The 17,738-nt window shown below is 44.8% G+C and overlaps 1 protein-coding gene across 5 annotated transcripts in view; it reads right to left on the bottom strand.

Annotated features, from left to right (window-relative positions):
• FBXO38 (F-box protein 38) overlaps nt 1-15,435 on the bottom strand; it is a 54,295-nt gene extending 38,860 nt beyond the window's left edge. Inside the window, exons 1-5 of one of the 5 annotated variants that reach the window (XM_033927139.1) lie at nt 15,184-15,435; nt 11,819-11,977; nt 9,210-9,343; nt 7,715-7,878; nt 6,847-7,012 (exon numbers count right to left, since the gene is read on the bottom strand). In XM_033927139.1, coding sequence (XP_033783030.1) covers nt 6,847-7,012; nt 7,715-7,878; nt 9,210-9,343; nt 11,819-11,946 — 592 coding nt within the window. In that variant the 5' untranslated portion in view covers nt 11,947-11,977; nt 15,184-15,435. Of the gene's footprint in view, nt 1-6,846; nt 7,013-7,714; nt 7,879-9,209; nt 9,344-11,818; nt 11,978-12,447; nt 12,497-14,010; nt 14,865-15,183 lie in introns of those variants that run through there. The other 4 variants (XM_033927140.1, XM_033927138.1, XM_033927141.1 and 1 more) reach the window with 4 other exon arrangements.
• Nucleotides 15,436-17,738: the final 2,303 nt, after the last annotated feature.

Below are 17,738 nucleotides of genomic sequence, written 5' to 3'. Positions count from 1 at the left end.
ATCCAGCCACCGATATTGAATTTCCAGTCTATTTTTGGCCGGCCGAAACACAGCTGGGAAATATTCAATTGCTAACTGACTAAGTCTCAACAGCCAAAGGTATACCACCTTTTTAGGTGGTTGTGTTTGGCTATTGAACAGCTGGTGAGCTGCTGAATTCTGGCGGTGACAGTCAGTCATTAGCCAATCTAGAGATCGAGATATTCAGCACAAAATAATTTCAAGTTTATTAAAATCTGATATACCGCCTTATCAGTATTTAAGGTGGTTTTACAAAGTTAAAAATACAGGGGAAACATTACATCAAAACCTACAGCAGACAAACAAAGCTGTCTATATGCTTTTTAGATGTCCGGAAACCATTCAAGTCTGTCTAAATAGTGCTGATTATCGGCCCATAGGATCTAAAATTATCAACATGAGAGCAGTATGGAGACAGGATAGCCAAAGGAGAGAGGGTTTAGCACTCATGTTTGGGTATCAACCCACCTAATCTGGCATGGCTGCAAATACACCAGTTTCAGCAGAAAGAAAAAAGGATGAAAGTGCTATTCTCAAGTAGGATTTTTTTTTTTTTAGGACACTTCAAGGCAGAGATCAGTAGGTATTGTTCAATAATACAGAACGTTTGGTTATGTCCATGCTTATTCTAGCATGCTGCACCTGTTCCTGCCTTTTTAATCTGGGCTGGAACTCAGCTGAAGACTCAATTAAAATGGCGGAGTTTCCTGCCAAAGAGGAAAGACTTGCCGAAAAAGGCTCCCCATGGTCAAAATCGCTGAAGAAGCCTGAAAAGAACCAGACACAAAATGTGAATCCATAGAAAACCCCGACATGATGGCAAGGAAATCCCAGTAAACACAGTGGTCAGAGAACCTCAGGCTTCCTTGCTGGCAGCAGCCGCGATGGCTAGGAAGTGGTTGGGGGAAACCTGGGCATCCCCGCCACCGATGACCGACTTTCCCTTTGCTGCTGCAGGGGAATCCCTCCTGCTGGCACCTGATGCTGACCCAAACGAAGAAACTCCTGTGCACAGCTGAGAGCAAAAAGAGCACACACTGGCGTGTTGAAATTTTGGTGGGAGAACACTGAGCATTTCTTAGGCTGAGAAGTGCTCATTGTGAACCACGAGGCAGGCTCAAATAACATTACATTAGTGACTTCTATTCCGCCTGTACCTTGCAGTTCAAAGCGGATTACATAAGAAGATGGCTGGACATTTCCAGGAGATTACAAAATGGGTTGGATGCATACTAGAGGCTTTGAGGAGTAATTGGGAAAGATAGCAAGAGGGGAGGGAGACATCGGAGAGGTTGCGGGGAAGGGAGGGAGAGCTCTAAAGATAAAGAGAGTTAAGAGGACTCTAAAGATTTTTTGAATAGCAGAGTTTTGAGATCTTTTCGAAATGATTTAAAGTCTCTTGTTGCTGTCAGCAGGTTGGAGATAGGGGGGTCAAGTTTCGCTGCCTGCGTCACTAGGAGGGCATCATACATCTTCTTGCGCTGAGTTCCCTTGAGTGGTGGGTAGGAGAATGGGGTCTGGGTTCTCCGTAGTCTGGATGTGAGGTTTTGGATTAGGCGGTTGTGTAGGTAGATAGGTGCAGTTCCGTTTATTGCTTTGAATAGTAGACAGTAGAATTTAAATTGAACTCGGGCTCTTATTGGTAGCCAGTGGGAGTCTAGGTAGGCATTGGTGATATGATCAAATTTTCCGAGTGAGTAGATCAGTCTGAGGGCAGTGTTTTGAATGGTCTGTAGTTGTTTTATCAGGTTTGTGGGGCATGGTAGGTAGAGGATATTGCAGTAGTCCAATAGTCCCAAGACAAGGGATTGGACTATGATCCTGTATTGCTCTTTGTCGAAGAATTTTCTTATTTTTTGTAGGTTGCGCATGGTGAAAAATGCTTTTTTGGTAGTTATGTTGATTTGGTCCTGCATTGTGCAGCATCTATCGATACTCCAAGGATTTTTAAAGAAGATTGTATGAGGTATTTGGTAACATTTAATTCTAATTCTGTTATGGATGGGGTTTTGTCTTTTTCAAGAAGTAGAAATTTTGTTTTGTCCGAGTTTAGCTTTAGTTTGTGGTCTAACATCCATTTTTCTACTACTTCCAGTGTTGTTTTCAGTTTGCCTGTTGATGTGGGGTCTTGGGTGTCGAAGGGGAGGAGTATGGTTATGTCATCTGCGTAGCTGAATGATGTAACGTTTAGAGTATCTAGAGTGGTACCGAGGGAGGATATGAAGAGGTTGAAGAGCATGGGTGACAATGGTGAGCCCTGTGGTACTCCACAGGGGTTAGACCAGGGGGTCTGAATTTAGATCATTTGATTTTACTCTGTATGATCTTGTTTTGAGGAATCCTTGGAACCAGTTGTATACTCCGCCTGAGATCCTTATAGCGTCTAGTATTTGAAGTATTATGGTGTGATCTACCAGGTCAAATGCAGCAAAGAGATCGAGTTGGATTATCAACATCCTTCTTCCTTTGCTAAGATGCTGTCTGGCTGTATCTAATAGAGTTGCTAGTAGTGTCTCTGTACTATGGTTGGTTCTGAATCCTGACTGAGAGGGGTGAAGTAAGTTATGGTCTTCAAGGTAGTTGGTGAGGTATTGTGTGACTAGACCTTCTATCAGTTTAATGTATAGTGGGATTGAGGCGATGGGTCTATAGTTGGAGGGGTTGTCTATTGGGCCTTTGGGATCTTTCAATAGAGGGGTGATTATACATAGTAACATAGTAACATAGTAGATGACGGCAGATAAAGACCCGAATGGTCCATCCAGTCTGCCCAACCTGATTCAATTTAAAAATTTTTTTTTTTTTTTTTTTTCTTCTTAGCTATTTCTGGGCGAGAATCCAAAGCTTTACCCGGTACTGTGCTTGGGTTCCAACTGCCGAAATCTCTGTTAAGACTTACTCCAGCCCATCTACACCCTCCCAGCCATTGAAGCCCTCCCCTGCCCATCCTCCTCCAAACGGCCATACACAGACACAGACCGTACAAGTCTGCCCAGTAACTGGCCTAGTTCAATCTTTAATGTTATTTTCTGATTCTAAATCTTCTGTGTTCATCCCACGCTTCTTTGAACTCAGTCACAGTTTTACTCTCCACCACCTCTCTCGGGAGCGCATTCCAGGCATCCACCACCCTCTCCGTAAAGTAGAATTTCCTAACATTGCCCCTGAATCTACCACCCCTCAACCTCAAATTATGTCCTCTGGTTTTACCATTTTCCTTTCTCTGGAGAAGATTTTGTTCTACGTTAATACCCTTTAAGTATTTGAACGTCTGAATCATATCTCCCCTGTCTCTCCTTTCCTCTAGGGTATACATATTCAGGGCTTCCAGTCTCTCCTCATATGTCTTCTGGTGCAAGCCTCCTATCATTTTCGTCACCCTCCTCTGGACCGCCTCAAGTCTTCTTACGTCTTTCGCCAGACACGGTCTCCAAAACTGAACACAATACTCCAAATGGGGCCTCACCAATGACCTGTACAGGGGCATCAACACCTTCTTCCTTCTACTGACTACGCCTCTCTTTATACAGCCCAGAATCCTTCTGGCAGCAGCCACTGCTTTGTCACACTGTTTTTTCGCCTTTAGATCTTCGGACACTATCACCCCAAGGTCCCTCTCCCCGTCCGTGCATATCAGCTTCTCTCCTCCCAGCATATACGGTTCCTTCCTATTATTAATCCCCAAATGCATTACTCTGCATTTCTTTGCATTGAATTTTAGTTGCCAGGCATTAGACCATTCCTCTAACTTTTGCAGATCCTTTTTCATATTTTCCACTCCCTCTTCGGTGTCTACTCTGTTACAAATCTTGGTATCATCTGCAAAAAGGCACACTTTTCCTTCTAACCCTTCAGCAATGTCACTTACATACATATTGAACAGGATTGGCCCCAGCACCGAACCCTGAGGGACTCCACTAGTCACCTTTCCTTCCTTCGAGCGACTTCCATTAACCACCACCCTCTGGTGTCTGTCCGACAGCCAGTTTCTGACCCAGTTCACCACTTTGGGTCCTAACTTCAGCCCTTCAAGTTTGTTCAACAGCCTCCTATGAGGCTCCTATGATCTCTCCTCGTTCTGGTGGGAATTGACCTTCCGTGAGAGTGAATTGTATCCATTGCATGAGGTTTGCTCTGAATTTAGGGGTAGCGTTTGCTAGGAGATATGAGGGACAGTTATTCAGATCGCATGATGCTTTGCTGTATAGTTAGAAGGGAGAAAAATTAATGACTGAAACTTCCCTTCAGACCAGCACTAGAGAAAATCAATGGTTCTGCCTCAGTATTTTTTTAAATTTTATTAAACTTTAATGCTTAAAGCAGCAGACCTCACTGGCTCTCCAAGCTGTAGTCTTTGCCCCCTGGCAAGGTGTACAGCTGAGGCACCTCAAATAAAAATTGGGAAGGTGAACATCAGCAGAGAGGCACTTATCTAATATATCATCAACAATATTATGCTCATGTTCAGATTTCCTATGCACTCAGCCTCAAAGGCCAACAGAAGAAGGAAGAGAGAGACAGGAAACTCTCCCATCTCTCTAAATTATTTTATAGAGCCATCAGACATATGCAGTACTGGAGAACAGCCCCTTCTCCAAAGAGGTTATGATTTAGTCCACACAAACAGAGGAGGCCCAGATTAACATACAAATGATAATTTTATAAAGTTGTATTGTTTACCACCTCGAGTCTTTGTTTAGAGTGAAGCAGTACAAATGCAGACAAAGTTATATGTTATAACTGATAAGGCTATGACTGCTTAGAACAGCCAAGTTGGTTTGAGTTTTATTTTTTTCTTAATTTTATTTGTTTACCAAAAAAAAAAGAAACTCATCAAGTATTTACTTGCTAAGATGATCAGTTCAGCGACGACAGGAATTAAATAATCAGAACTGACATAAACCTAACTAATATATATATATATACAGGAAGTCCCTGTTTAACAAACATCCGACTTGGAATACCGAATGAAGGGAGGGAGGGGAGCATGAGCCATAGGATGGAAGAATAGAGAGAGTGAAGGAAAGAGATGCTGAAGTGAGGGAGGGAATAGAAAGGGATAATTGGGTGTCTGAGTGAGAGAGAGAGAGATGATGCTCACAGGGAGATGAAGAAAGAGGATAATTGTTGGGGCATAGGGAGGGAGAGAGAATTATTGGATATGGTGCTGGGAAAGGAGTGAGGTAGTGATGCATGGGGAAGAGACGTATGAGAGGGAGTAATGTTGAATGTGGTGGTGGAGAGGGAACAGTGGGATAGATGGATGGAAAGGGATGCAAGAGAGGCATCAAGGAGGTGGAAAAGGTGGGAAGAACATTAGGATATGAGTAACATATAAATTCAACTTAACCTGTTCTTAACCCAGTGACTGCCTTTATATGTATATTTATATACACACACACACACATATATATATACATACATGTACACACACGCCCTCCATTCCATTACACAATAATATGTGGGGAGGAACTAAAATAAATGTAGAATTATACAATAAGAGATTTTAAAAAAAGCAAGGCCATAAGTAGGATTAGTGTCATCCTAAATCATTCATGTAATCATTGATGACTTCTCTGGGGAAGAGAACCAAACACCAGCTTAACACTTACAAAGGAACTTAGCTGTTCTGGGACAAAGAAAAGGTATCTAACACCCAAATATTTAGAGGCTTATTTTCAATGCATATATTACTATGCAACTTTGTAAGTCTACATCTATTGGCAATGAGCACCTTAATCATTTAAAATTAAGGATATTGAAGAAAAAAAAAAAAGTAGTACCAAATCCAGAATCTCTTGTCTCATCCCTTTTGGGTGTAGTGAGCCATATTTTTTGATCTAGAAACATTTCAGTTTTTAAAGGAAAGGTGCATAAGCTGAAATACGAAGCTCACTAACAAAGTTTCCCTCATAGCGCTCATGCTTAGCAATTTCTTACAAAGCTGTCTCATCCAAATTACAGTCTCTAAAGACTATTGTCTCCCTGCAGGAAGAAAATACACTTCATTCACTGGTGGAACTGCTGAGGCAGGAATCTTCAAGAACCTCAGTTCTTAGATATTCAAACAAATTTTTAGGGAAGTTTTAGCCTGGCTCTTCAACTGCTCCAACTTCCAATGAAGCATACATAGCTTCATTCTAAAACAAGGCAAGAAATACCCCTTTGCTCTTTTATTTTCTAATGTTACAATTCATATGTTCTTTACTAAGCACCTCATGCTTCTGAGCCAAACCACTCACAGACTGGATCAGGAAACATATATAAAAAAACATTTAGCTACAGAAGCATCAAGTTTCACTTACAAACCCCAAATGGCATTAAGAATCCCCCCCTCTTTCAAACTTCCTAAGGATACTTTAGTTCGGAAGGTCTGGTGCGCAGCAAACTCATGACCCACACCACCCATCAGGGACTCAAACCAATGGTGTTAATGAGTGAAAAAAGGAGGTTCCAGTCCATAAAAGGAGAAGGCTCCGTTCCCTCCCACAGGGAATCAGCAACACAAACTTCCAAGATGCCTTGCAATCTCTGTTGTACCTCAGTCACCTCTCACCTACCAGACCCTGGATTTTACTGGCGAGCATTTCAGGAACCTAGTGAACCCTAACTCTGCGAAGGCAAGTCTTTACCCTGCTCTTGTGTCTAGAACAAAATGCTCTTCAGCGACTGGTGGCCTCTGAACTTGCTCTCGATTTTAAGATAGTATTTAAACTCCATTGAGGTGTTCTTGCAGTAAAGCCTAGTGTAATCAAAGCTCCAGAATCTGAAAAACAACATTTTCACAGGCATTCAATAACACAGATTTCACCGTTGAAGACATACCTACTAAGTGCAAAGTCTGTATTTTAGCTCCTATAGGAATTTTCAGTTTGTTTTCTGGTGGGATTGGGAAGGCCCCATTCCGATTTCTAAATTTGCCTAGGATGTGAACCTGGGGCATGTAGATCCAAATGGCTTCCACAAGCTCCAAATGAGAAGTCTCCACTCCCTAGAGGAAAGCAAAGATAAAATCAGCTGGCTGGAACTTTGTGCAAACTACTCCCGAAATATTAGTAAAACACCGGAAGAACCAGTTGCCTCATGTGACCAGTGAAGAATGTCCTGCACTATGCCACAACACAGCTGCCTGAACTATACCATTGCATCAGTCTATTATACTTATCTTTACACCTTTTATTTATAACCACCACAAGTTCACAGTTCTAAACCTCTTCAACATTGAATTTTTTACCTTTACAATAACTCTAAACTTTATAATCAGCACTGCAGTTATTACCCCTCCCAATTTCACTCCCCTCTACTTCCTCTTTCACCCCTTCCAAGTCTATTATATTTACTGGTGCTTTCCTTCTAAGTAGAGAATGACACGGGAACAAATTTGTCCCCATGCCCGCAGAAACTCAATTTCCCCGTCCCGTCCCCTTGAGTTTTGTCAGTCCCATTCCTGTAAGCTCTGCCTGAACTGCACAAGCCACGGACACTTATGATTTTAAAGTGTTTGAGGCTTGTGCAGATGAGGACTGAGCTTGCAGGAATGGGGCAGGGACAGGAAAATGAGTTCCCACAGGGACGGGGAAAAAATTTGTCCCCGTGTCATTCTCTACTTCTAAGCATGCCTTTTCAGTGCTGGACTAGGTGGCCTCATAGTTGCCTGGAAATATGGGCTAGGAATTCTCAGACCACTACTCACCAGTAGGTTAGGACATGCCTGTAAGGCTTCCAGCACCCCAGGAATACTGAAAGCTTCATGCCCTCGTACACGCCGCCTCTCAAGGTATCTGGGATGAAGGCCATACAGTTGTTCAATGTCAGGCATCTTTTTCAGCAACATCAGGAAGCTGGAATCTGTGAAGCCTAAGGAGGTGAGATACATGTGAAAAGCAACACATTTCCAAACAACACATGACCTAATGACAATAGTGGCAGAAGGGCCCAGAGTATGGACTTCTCTATAGTCCGAGTACACCATGGAAGGACCTAGGCTTGAAGATGTCCTCTGGCTCGAATTATCTTTATCTACTTTTAAGGCTCAGTTAAAGGCCAACTTATTTGCCCAGGCCTTTGACACTTACCACACTTACCATAAAGGAGTCTTTTTTAACCTTCGTCCTAATGTTATAATGCTCATTTGTCTCTTTCCTATTCATATTGTAGTTCTTTTCTGTTTTCTGAATTTTATTGTAAACTACTATGATAGAATTTTCTCCTTAACAGTATATCAAGACTGATAATAAGCTTGAACCCTCCTCTGCAGTTCAGGTAACCCCTGCTGAATGTAATGACTAGCCTTAGAGGTGACTTTCAACTCAGAGCCTCTCAGGTACCGGACAGATAAAGAGAGTCTGCAGAGCATACTACTGGAAAGACATGATAGAATTTATAAGGGGAAAGGAAGGCGATGTTAACTTGTGGCACGTAGCAGAATTGGAAAATTCATTGTCTGAAAAACGAATGAACCTGCTGCTCTATGTCCTTAATACTAGGTCTAGGCTACATCAGTTCAGGCAGTGCTCCATTCGTCCATTTTCCTGCAGCCGCCTCACTATTACCACCACCACCTTATTTTCAAATTACTGTTAGACCTGGTTATCTCTGTCTACCATTAAAACCAATAACATCTTATCTAATGCAAACCACAGTGTTGAAATTAGCTAAAATATTATAACAGATGAAAATACAATTTATTATAATATGGAGGTAACTTTAAAGTCATTTCTACAGGAAAAACATGAAGAGCAAGCTTCTTCTAAAAGCTGCCCACAACATAAGCACATAAACATAAGCCTCTCTAAACCTGTATGAGCACAAGCTCATACCTGAGTGGCAACATTCCCAGAAGCAGGGTTAGCATTTAGATGAAAACTTTATACAATATGTATGCAAAATAAGCTGGGAAAATTGTGTGTACTAAACAGCCAAGAGGAAATATGTGCATGAACCTCCCATAGGGAATGTATGCACATTGCACATTGAAACCTTTGGAAAAAGGATATACAGTATCTTATGCACACCCTGCCACACAACTTATATAACTTTATTTGCGTGAGCTTGAGGTAGCAAAGTCAAACCTTTGCAGCCTATCATGGCTGTACTCTGTCCTTCCAAGTGAAATGCCCCTCACATTCACTGAAAGCAGCCCTGATTTCTTGTCCTGTACCTGAAGCCTAAATATAGTGGGCTCTCACCTGTAGGCATGTATTCCCACCAGCGGCCTGCACACAGGTCCACCACCTTCACCACCCTCAGATAGAGCGTCACAGCTTCTTTCAGCTTCCGGGACAGACATTCCATGCACATGATGTCCTGCAGGGGGAGGTACCTGTGCAAAATAAAGAGATTCAGCATAGACCACTTTCTTTCTGTTTCCTCTCTCATTCTCCATGTAATTTTCACATACAAAGAAAGAAAATATTAAAATGAGGATCTGAATCAAGATGGTGCTGCTAATCATTTTGCAGTCTGGTTCCCAGTTTTAATGATGCTTCATTCAGATATGCAAAATGCTGGACCAGAAGTTTACAACCCTATCCTTGAGCAACCCCCTACTAGTTGGATGAAACAGACTTTAGAGACGTGGAGGGGCATAATCGAATGGAACATCTAAGTCCGTTTACGTCCATTTCGCAAGTCGTCCAAATTATACGTCCTGTAGATGTGATCTAAAACATCTATCTTTTTAGTCCATTTTCATCCAAATGTCCGTCCAAGTCAAAAACATCTAGAACAAGCCCTGTTGGACGTGGGAGGGGCCTGTAAAGTGAGTGACAGAACACCCAGACAGGGCACCTAAATAGTGGGGTACCTTATAGGGCACTGCTGTGAACTTCACAAACAGGGTGCCATGGCTTCCCCTCACTACAGCTCGCTTATAGATGATGGTGAGCCCCCCAAACCACCTCCAGAATCCCCTAGACCCACTTATCTACCATCCCTATAGCCCTTATGGATGCAGCAGCCTCTTATATACCAGTCCAAAAGGGTTTTGGGGGTGTATAGGGGAGTGCACATGTTTCAATATCAATACAGTGATTACAGGGGCTTATGGGCATGGGTCCATCTCTCTATGGGTCCCAAACCCACCCCCAAGATGACTTAAGCTGCCTCTGGGCTGGACGACTAGGCTTTCCTATGCTAGGCAGCCAGGTGATGATGGTCTGGAGGCTGAAATTTAAAATTATGATTAAAATTTTTATGGGGGTGGGAGGGGGTTGGTGATCACTGGGGTAGTGTGTGGGGGGTCTGTTTTATGTGTTTTCAGTGCATATGTGGTGAGTTTAGGTGGGTTTTAGTGACTTAGACCATGTTTTAGATGGTCTAAGTCAAAACGTCCAAGTTTCCTCTAGGCTCTGTTGTTTAACTTTCAGTTATACATGCTGTACAACTAAGTCTAAGCTGGCCCATGTCCCGCCCTCGACACGCCTCCTGAAATGCCCCGTTTAGCTTAGGACGTTGAGCGGCACTATGAGGGCCTAAGTCGTTTAGAAATACGTCCAAAACCCGGTTTGATTATCGGCACTTGGACATTTTTGAGAAATGTTCGTCCATGTGCCAACTTAGGTCGGTTTTTGGACGTTTTTCTCTTTCGATTATGAACCCCATTGCATTTAAATCTCTCTCAAGCACAATAATGAAACATATCCTACAAATGCAACTATCTAGGGAGGTAGTCCAGGACAGGGTTGAAAAGCCATAACTAGGCTACTAAAGCTGCAACATAAAGTATTTAAAGTATCATAAGGAAAAAGCACGTCTTGTCAAAAAGTATCACTGAATCAGGCACACCAGAAAAGGATCACAAACATATTTACAAAGCACTGGTAAATATCAAATGACTATGTTATGTACAAACCAGACTGTTTAAAAAAAAATCTTACTCCCAAATATTTGTAATTCATATTTGATGGGATTCATCAAAACTGCAGGCCACTTTGCTGTCTGACACCAGCTCAAGGTAAATTTAAATAAGGCACAATAGGCATGTTGAATCTAATGTATCTAAGGAACAGAAGTTATGCAAGTTGCGTCACTAAGCATTTGCAGAATTGGAACCCTGACATCTTGTTCTCAACCTCCTAACCTTCAAATTAATAGGCAACTTCTTCACTGCACTCATGTCTTCAGAATATCCCTAATAAAAATATGCATAATATAGGTACTCAAACTCGCTATTACAATAACTCTATTAATTTAAATTTCAAATAGTTATTATTTTTATAAGTTATAACATCATACCATTCACAATACTGTATACACAATATCATTCACCCCACTGTTATAAATGAAACCCTCCCATTCCTTTCAATCATTCCAAAGTTCACTCATTCATTGTTCAGATCCTGTTACAAATCTTTGTGCAAATGTTTGCCTTATTGTTCAACCATGGTCCTCCAGTCTCACTATTGTTTGATGGATACATTTTCAAATCCCATCATCTTGTGCAATTCTCCACATTTTCCTCTTCAAAGGCAAATGAATCGTTTCAACACTCAGCCATATGTGTGATATATATTTGCATAGAATGGAGTCAACGGATACCCAGAAATCTGACTGTTTTGTAGTCCTCCAGGATTACAGTTCAATAGCCCTTGATTAAATTGTAAAATAGGTAAGGCTTTCTGGAGTACACTGTACAAAACCTAAAGAGGAAGCATATCATCTCCACAACTTACTTTCACTAAAACAAAATAAAAAAAAGATTAAGAGGAAGATAAGAAAATCATTTGTCCAATTTTTTGAGGAGAGTGTTGTGCCTCAGGCAACTATGAAAGAAAAATAAGTGACACAAGCTCCTCACCTGAATATGTGGCAGAGCACTTCATGGGACAGCTGGTTCATATAATCTTTAGGATCATCCATTCTTGTGGTCTCTGAGCTGTGGCTGCTCATAGTGTATGGTTTGACGAATTTCCGTCGAGGACCCATATCAAGTCCTTTCAGATTTAGGTCACTGTAACTGGAAAGAGCATAGAAAGCAAAGCCATGTCTGCATTAGTCCCTGCTAGAAATCACGAGCTTATATCCCTAAACCCAATGTACCCTAACAGCTCAGCAAGCATACGCGCCAACTACTGTAGTTATCATCTACAGCCCTAGAAATTAGTCCCTCTAAAGACTTCTGCATAATACACTGTGGCAACGTTCTTTCATACTTTTGAGATTAGGCGTAAAGAATGACCCGGTGACAAAATTCATCACTGTTCCCATCCCCACGGATAACCGCGAGAAACAATCTCGAGTCATTCTTTAGTATCTATCTTCAATGCAAGGCTTGAGGGTCAGTGGCTGGAAACCCTCCCATGTCATTCTTTAGTGTCTATCTCAACTCAGACCTTCAACACCAGCGTTCTTCAATGTAAGGCTTGAGGGTCAGTGGTTGTTCCCATTCATACTCCGATTCTTAATCTAATCCTTAAATTTATATACCTGGTCATCTTTTTGGACCCCTGTTCGTTTGCAAAAGTTAGACAGTTCAAAGTCTAATAGATGCTGGCATTGTCATCTTGACGTAGGGACACTGGATCACCTGTTATATTATTGTCCCTTGATACTCAACTTTTGAAAGTCTATATAGGGTATAATCAATAGGATATTAGATACTTCTATCCCATTGTCATGACATTATTTTGTTTGGAACTATATTACAACACAAATGTCCAGTAACGCAAGCAAGAACAGATTATTTCTTCTTATGATGGGGATTGCTATACAGTTGATTATGAAAAATTGGAAAAACTAGGATAAACTGAATTATATTTTGGGGTGGGAAACCCTGTGCCTAGTTTATCAATATAAGCGAATGAATTTGGAACAATTGGGACAATATAAAAAATTTAAGGAGATTTGGGGCCCACTGGGGAATTTTGTAAACACTGATCACTAGTGTAAGCCTTTAATTTTTAAAGGAGTTTCACACATATCTGGGGAAAGTGGGATGGAGGGAAGGGGGGTGAAATGTACTTATATGATTACTTGTTAGATATAAGTGCTGTTTCATTGTACCACATGTTTGTATAACGTAATGCACTTTGGGCCTGTTTTACAAAGCTGCGCTAGCCCATAGAGCTTTAGAGATTTAAAGGGCTTCGGGGATGTTGCTGCATGGCTTTGTAAAACAGGCCCTTTGTGTTTGTTTTTAAAATGAATAAAGAAATTTTTTTAAAAATAAATAAAACCTCGACTCAGTTTATATAAGATACTTAATGAAATGGAAAAGTCACACATAGTTTACAAAAATAACAAAGACATAAGAAAATTCAAATCTCTCAATAAAAATAACTGAAAAAGCATGCTTTTAAAGATTTTCTGAAAGTTGGAAGAGATGAAAGAATTCTAATCCCAACAGGAAGTTCATTCCAAATAGATGTGAAAATATATACAAAGAATCGAGAAATATAACCCAGGGATTTTATTCTTTTAAGACAGTGTCCTGCAAACGTTCTCTAGCTGTAGCACACTAAAGGTAGTGGCTGTGGCTCAAGGCATCTAGAAGTGCATGGATATCGCAGTGATGACATCACACACGTGTGACATCATCATGTTGATGTCTGCGTGTGTGTGAAGGCCCTCCAGACGGGCCATGAGACGCCGGTGGTGGGGGGTGCCAGAAGAGAAGAGGGCCAGAGAAAAGGATAGGTGCTGGCGCCCACTGATTGCCTACAGGATGTGCCTCTCGCCACAAGAGGTACGTTCTGTAGGCAGTCAGCTGGTGCCAGCGTCTCTCCTCACCTGAAATCTCAGGAGGCACACCAGTGTGTCTTGGCACAGTTTGAGATACACTGTTTTAAGAGATGGAAAAGGTGATTTATACATCTGGGAAGTTCTAGACTTTATAGATCGTAATGAAATCAAAGAAATTGAGACTAAAGGCCAAAAAATTCCATGTAAGATTAAAAGTTATGTTGGCACATTTAAATTGAATTCTGAAACGAACTGGAAGTCAGTGAAGAGCTTTTAAGACAGGAGACACGTGGTCATATTTCTTCTTACCATAAATCAATTTGGCTGCCGTGTTCTGGATTAATTGTAAGTTTTCTAAATTTCTCTTACTTAAAGAAGCATAAAGAGCTACAATAATCTAATTGAGCTAATATAAAGGCTTGTATCAGAAAAGCAAAATGTTGCTGATAAAACAGATGGCAAACTTTCCTTAACATACAAAGACTAAAGAAGCATTTCTTAGAAAGATTGTTAACCTGACAATGAAGGGAAAGTGAGGAATCCAATAATAAGCCTAATATCTTAGAAGAATACTCGATATTTAATAATAATAGTTTAATAAATAACAATAGTTTATTTTTATTACTACCATACCCGGGAGTTCTAGGCGGTTCACAGCAATCAATCATTATATATACAGTACAAATAGATATTTCAAACTGAAATCATCTAAAATTTTGGCAAAGTTAAAAACTTACAGTGGGAAGACAGAAACAATTTAAAATGAGATAAAAATTATAAGTAAGTAATAAGATATATTAGGTTGCCAGTCTATTGAATAATTGAGTTTTTATCTGTTTTCTAAAATCAAGACAGGAGGAAATTTGACGCAATTTTGTCAAGCCTGAAAAGTAAAGGTTCTGTCTTGGAACCTTTTGTAATGACAGGATTTTATGGAGGGCTATGCAAAGAAGTTACTCTTGGAAAGAGCTCTTTCTTATTAATGTAACTCGGGCTAAGCTAGCCTGGTAGCAGATCCAGGAGAACTTCAATAAGACTCTGGATTCCCATGGCATTGTTTTAACCCCCAAATAAGACGAACAGCCGTATTCTGAACTTCTCTCAAAGGGGGGGGTAAATTCAGTTCCGTTTCCTGCACTTTTACATAACTAGCAATTCATGTTGGCATCTCTTGGAAGGCGAGTGATGTCTCTCTGGGGATTGACTTCATTTCTTTGGCTTTTGAACGCTCTGTCGCCCCCCCCTCCCCCTCCCCCTCCCCCTCCCCCGATCACGTGCAAGGCCTTGACTCAGCTTTGGACGAGGGATGGTCAGGAAGTAGGAAGAGGGGGGAGAACCAATTGGCAAATGGGCGGGGGGGGGTCAGTGTTCAGCATCTCCACCCTAGAGCAGGGGCTTCTCAAGCCGGAGCCCAGGACACAGCCAGGAAGGAAGACGGGGGGGGGGGGGACGGGACGTTGGCCCCATTCTCCGGCCACTGACCTTTAGAGCCCGAAGGCTGCGTCAGTGACGCCCGAACGCCTCTCGCTCCGGACCAATGGCATGGCTCTCGGGAGGCGGGACAGGCGCTCGAGGCCTCTTCCGACGGAGGGAGGGAGGGAGGGGGGGGCTACGCGCGCGCGCTCTCCGCCCGCCCCCCCGGCAACGCCGCCGCTTCCCTGCTTCGGCCGCCCGTCCCTTCGGACCGCAAGCTCCGGCCCTGCCGCGCCGGAAACCGGAAGTGGCGTCGGCGAGCAGGCGCCTCCCCTTCCCGCCATGCTCTCGCGCCCAGGGCGCCCCGAGCTGGCGGCGCATGCGCGGTGGAGGCACGCGCCTGCCTACCCGGCCGCCGGGTTCTGGGGAGTGCGGCCGGGAGGAGCTGTTGCTCTAGCGCTCGTTAAAGCGGGAAACGTGAACTAACGCGAGACTCCGGCCTAGGGAGGGTTCTAGAGCAGCCTCGGAGGCTCCTTGAGGAGGGGAAAAGCTGCTGCTGGACCCCTGAGATGTGGATTGAGAAAAGAGGCTCTTGAAGTGGGGAGGGAGGGGGACTAGAGGACGGAGGGAAGAGGGGGCTAAAGAGAGGAATGGAGGGAGTGGCTAGGGAGGGATGAGGACGGAGGGAAGAGGGGGCTGGGGGGCTACAGAGAGGGAGGGGGCTAAAGAGAGGAATGGAGGGAGGGGCTAGAGAGGGAGGAGGAGGGAGGGGGACTAGAGGACGGAGGGAAGAGGGGGCTAAAGAGAGGAATGGAGGGAGGGGCTAGGGAGGGAGGGGGACTAGAGGACGGAGGGAAGAGGGCTGGGGGGCTACAGAGAGGGAGGAGGCTAAAGAGAGGAATGGAGGGAGGGGCTAGGGAGGGAGGGGGACTAGAGGACGGAGGGAAGAGGGCTGGGGGGCTACAGAGAGGGAGGAGGCTAAAGAGAGGAATGGAGGGAGGGGCTAGAGAGGGAGGAGGAGGGAGGGGGACTAGAGGACGGAGGGAAGAGGGGGCTAAAGAGAGGAATGGAGGGAGGGGCTAGGGAGGGAGGGGGCTAGAGGATGGAGGGAAGAGGGGGCTGGGGGGCTACAGAGAGGGAGGGGGCTAAAGAGAGGAATGGAGGGAGGGGCTAGAGAGGAAGGAGGAGGGAGGGGGACTAGAGGACGGAGGGAAGAGGGGGCTAAAGAGAGGAATGGAGGGAGGGGCTAGGGAGGGAGGGGGACTAGAGGACGGAGGGAAGAGGGCTGGGGGGCTACAGAGAGGGAGGAGGCTAAAGAGAGGAATGGAGGGAGGGGCTAGAGAGGGAGGAGGAGGGAGGGGGACTAGAGGACAGAGGGAAGAGGGGGCTAAAGAGAGGAATGGAGGGAGGAGCTAGGGAGGGAGGGGGCTAGAGGACGGAGGGAAGAGGGGGCTGGGGGGCTACAGAGAGGGAGGGGGCTAAAGAGAGGAATGGAGGGAGGGGCTAGAGAGGGAGGAGGAGGGAGGGGGACTAGAGGACGGAGGGAAGAGGGGGCTAAAGAGAGGAATGGAGGGAGGGGCTAGGGAGGGAGGAGGACGGAGGGAAGAGGGGGCTGGGGGGCTACAGAGAGGGAGGGGGCTAAAGAGAGGAATGGAGGGAGGGGCTAGAGAGGGAGGAGGAGGGAGGGGGACTAGAGGACGGAGGGAAGAGGGGGCTAAAGAGAGGAATGGAGGGAGGGGCTAGGGAGGGAGGGGGACTAGAGGACGGAGGGAAGAGGGCTGGGGGGCTACAGAGAGGGAGGAGGCTAAAGAGAGGAATGGAGGGAGGGGCTAGAGAGGGAGGAGGAGGGAGAGGGACTAGAGGACGGAGGGAAGAGGGGGCTAAAGAGAGGAATGGAGGGAGGGGCTAGGGAGGGAGGGGGCTAGAGGACGGAGGGAAGAGGGGGCTGGGGGGCTACAGAGAGGGAGGGGGCTAAAGAGAGGAATGGAGGGAGGAGCTAGAGAGGGAGGAGGAGGGAGGGGGACTAGAGGACGGAGGGAAGAGGGGGCTAAAGAGAGGAATGGAGGGAGGGGCTAGGGAGGGAGGGGGACTAGAGGACGGAGGGAAGAGGGCTGGGGGGCTACAGAGAGGGAGGAGGCTAAAGAGAGGAATGGAGGGAGGGGCTAGAGAGGGAGGAGGAGGGAGGGGGACTAGAGGACGGAGGGAAGAGGGGGCTAAAGAGAGGAATGGAGGGAGGGGCTAGGGAGGGAGGGGGACTAGAGGACGGAGGGAAGAGGGGGCTGGGGGGCTACAGAGAGGGAGGGGGGCTAAAGAGAGGAATGGAGGGAGGGGCTAGAGAGGAGGGAGGGGGACTAGAGGACGGAGGGAAGAGGGGGCTGGGGGGCTACAGAGAGGGAGGGGGCTAAAGAGGAATGGAGGGAGGGGCTAGAGAGGGAGGAGGAGGGAGGGGGACTAGAGGACGGAGGGAAGAGGGGGCTAGACAGAAATGGAGGGGGGCTAGAGGTAGGGAGGGGGGCGAGAGGGAGGGAGGCTAGGGCTACAGTGAAGGACGGAAGAGACGCAGCACCGTTACTTAGAATTTGTATATACCAGATAAGGTATAAGTTAAGGTGGCCAACTGGATC

Source organism: Geotrypetes seraphini, chromosome 18, assembly GCF_902459505.1.
Source record: "Geotrypetes seraphini chromosome 18, aGeoSer1.1, whole genome shotgun sequence".
Lineage (NCBI taxonomy): Eukaryota > Metazoa > Chordata > Amphibia > Gymnophiona > Dermophiidae > Geotrypetes > Geotrypetes seraphini.
The sequence above is the reverse complement of the archived record's forward strand: the minus strand, read 5'-3'. Positions and strand labels throughout refer to the sequence as shown.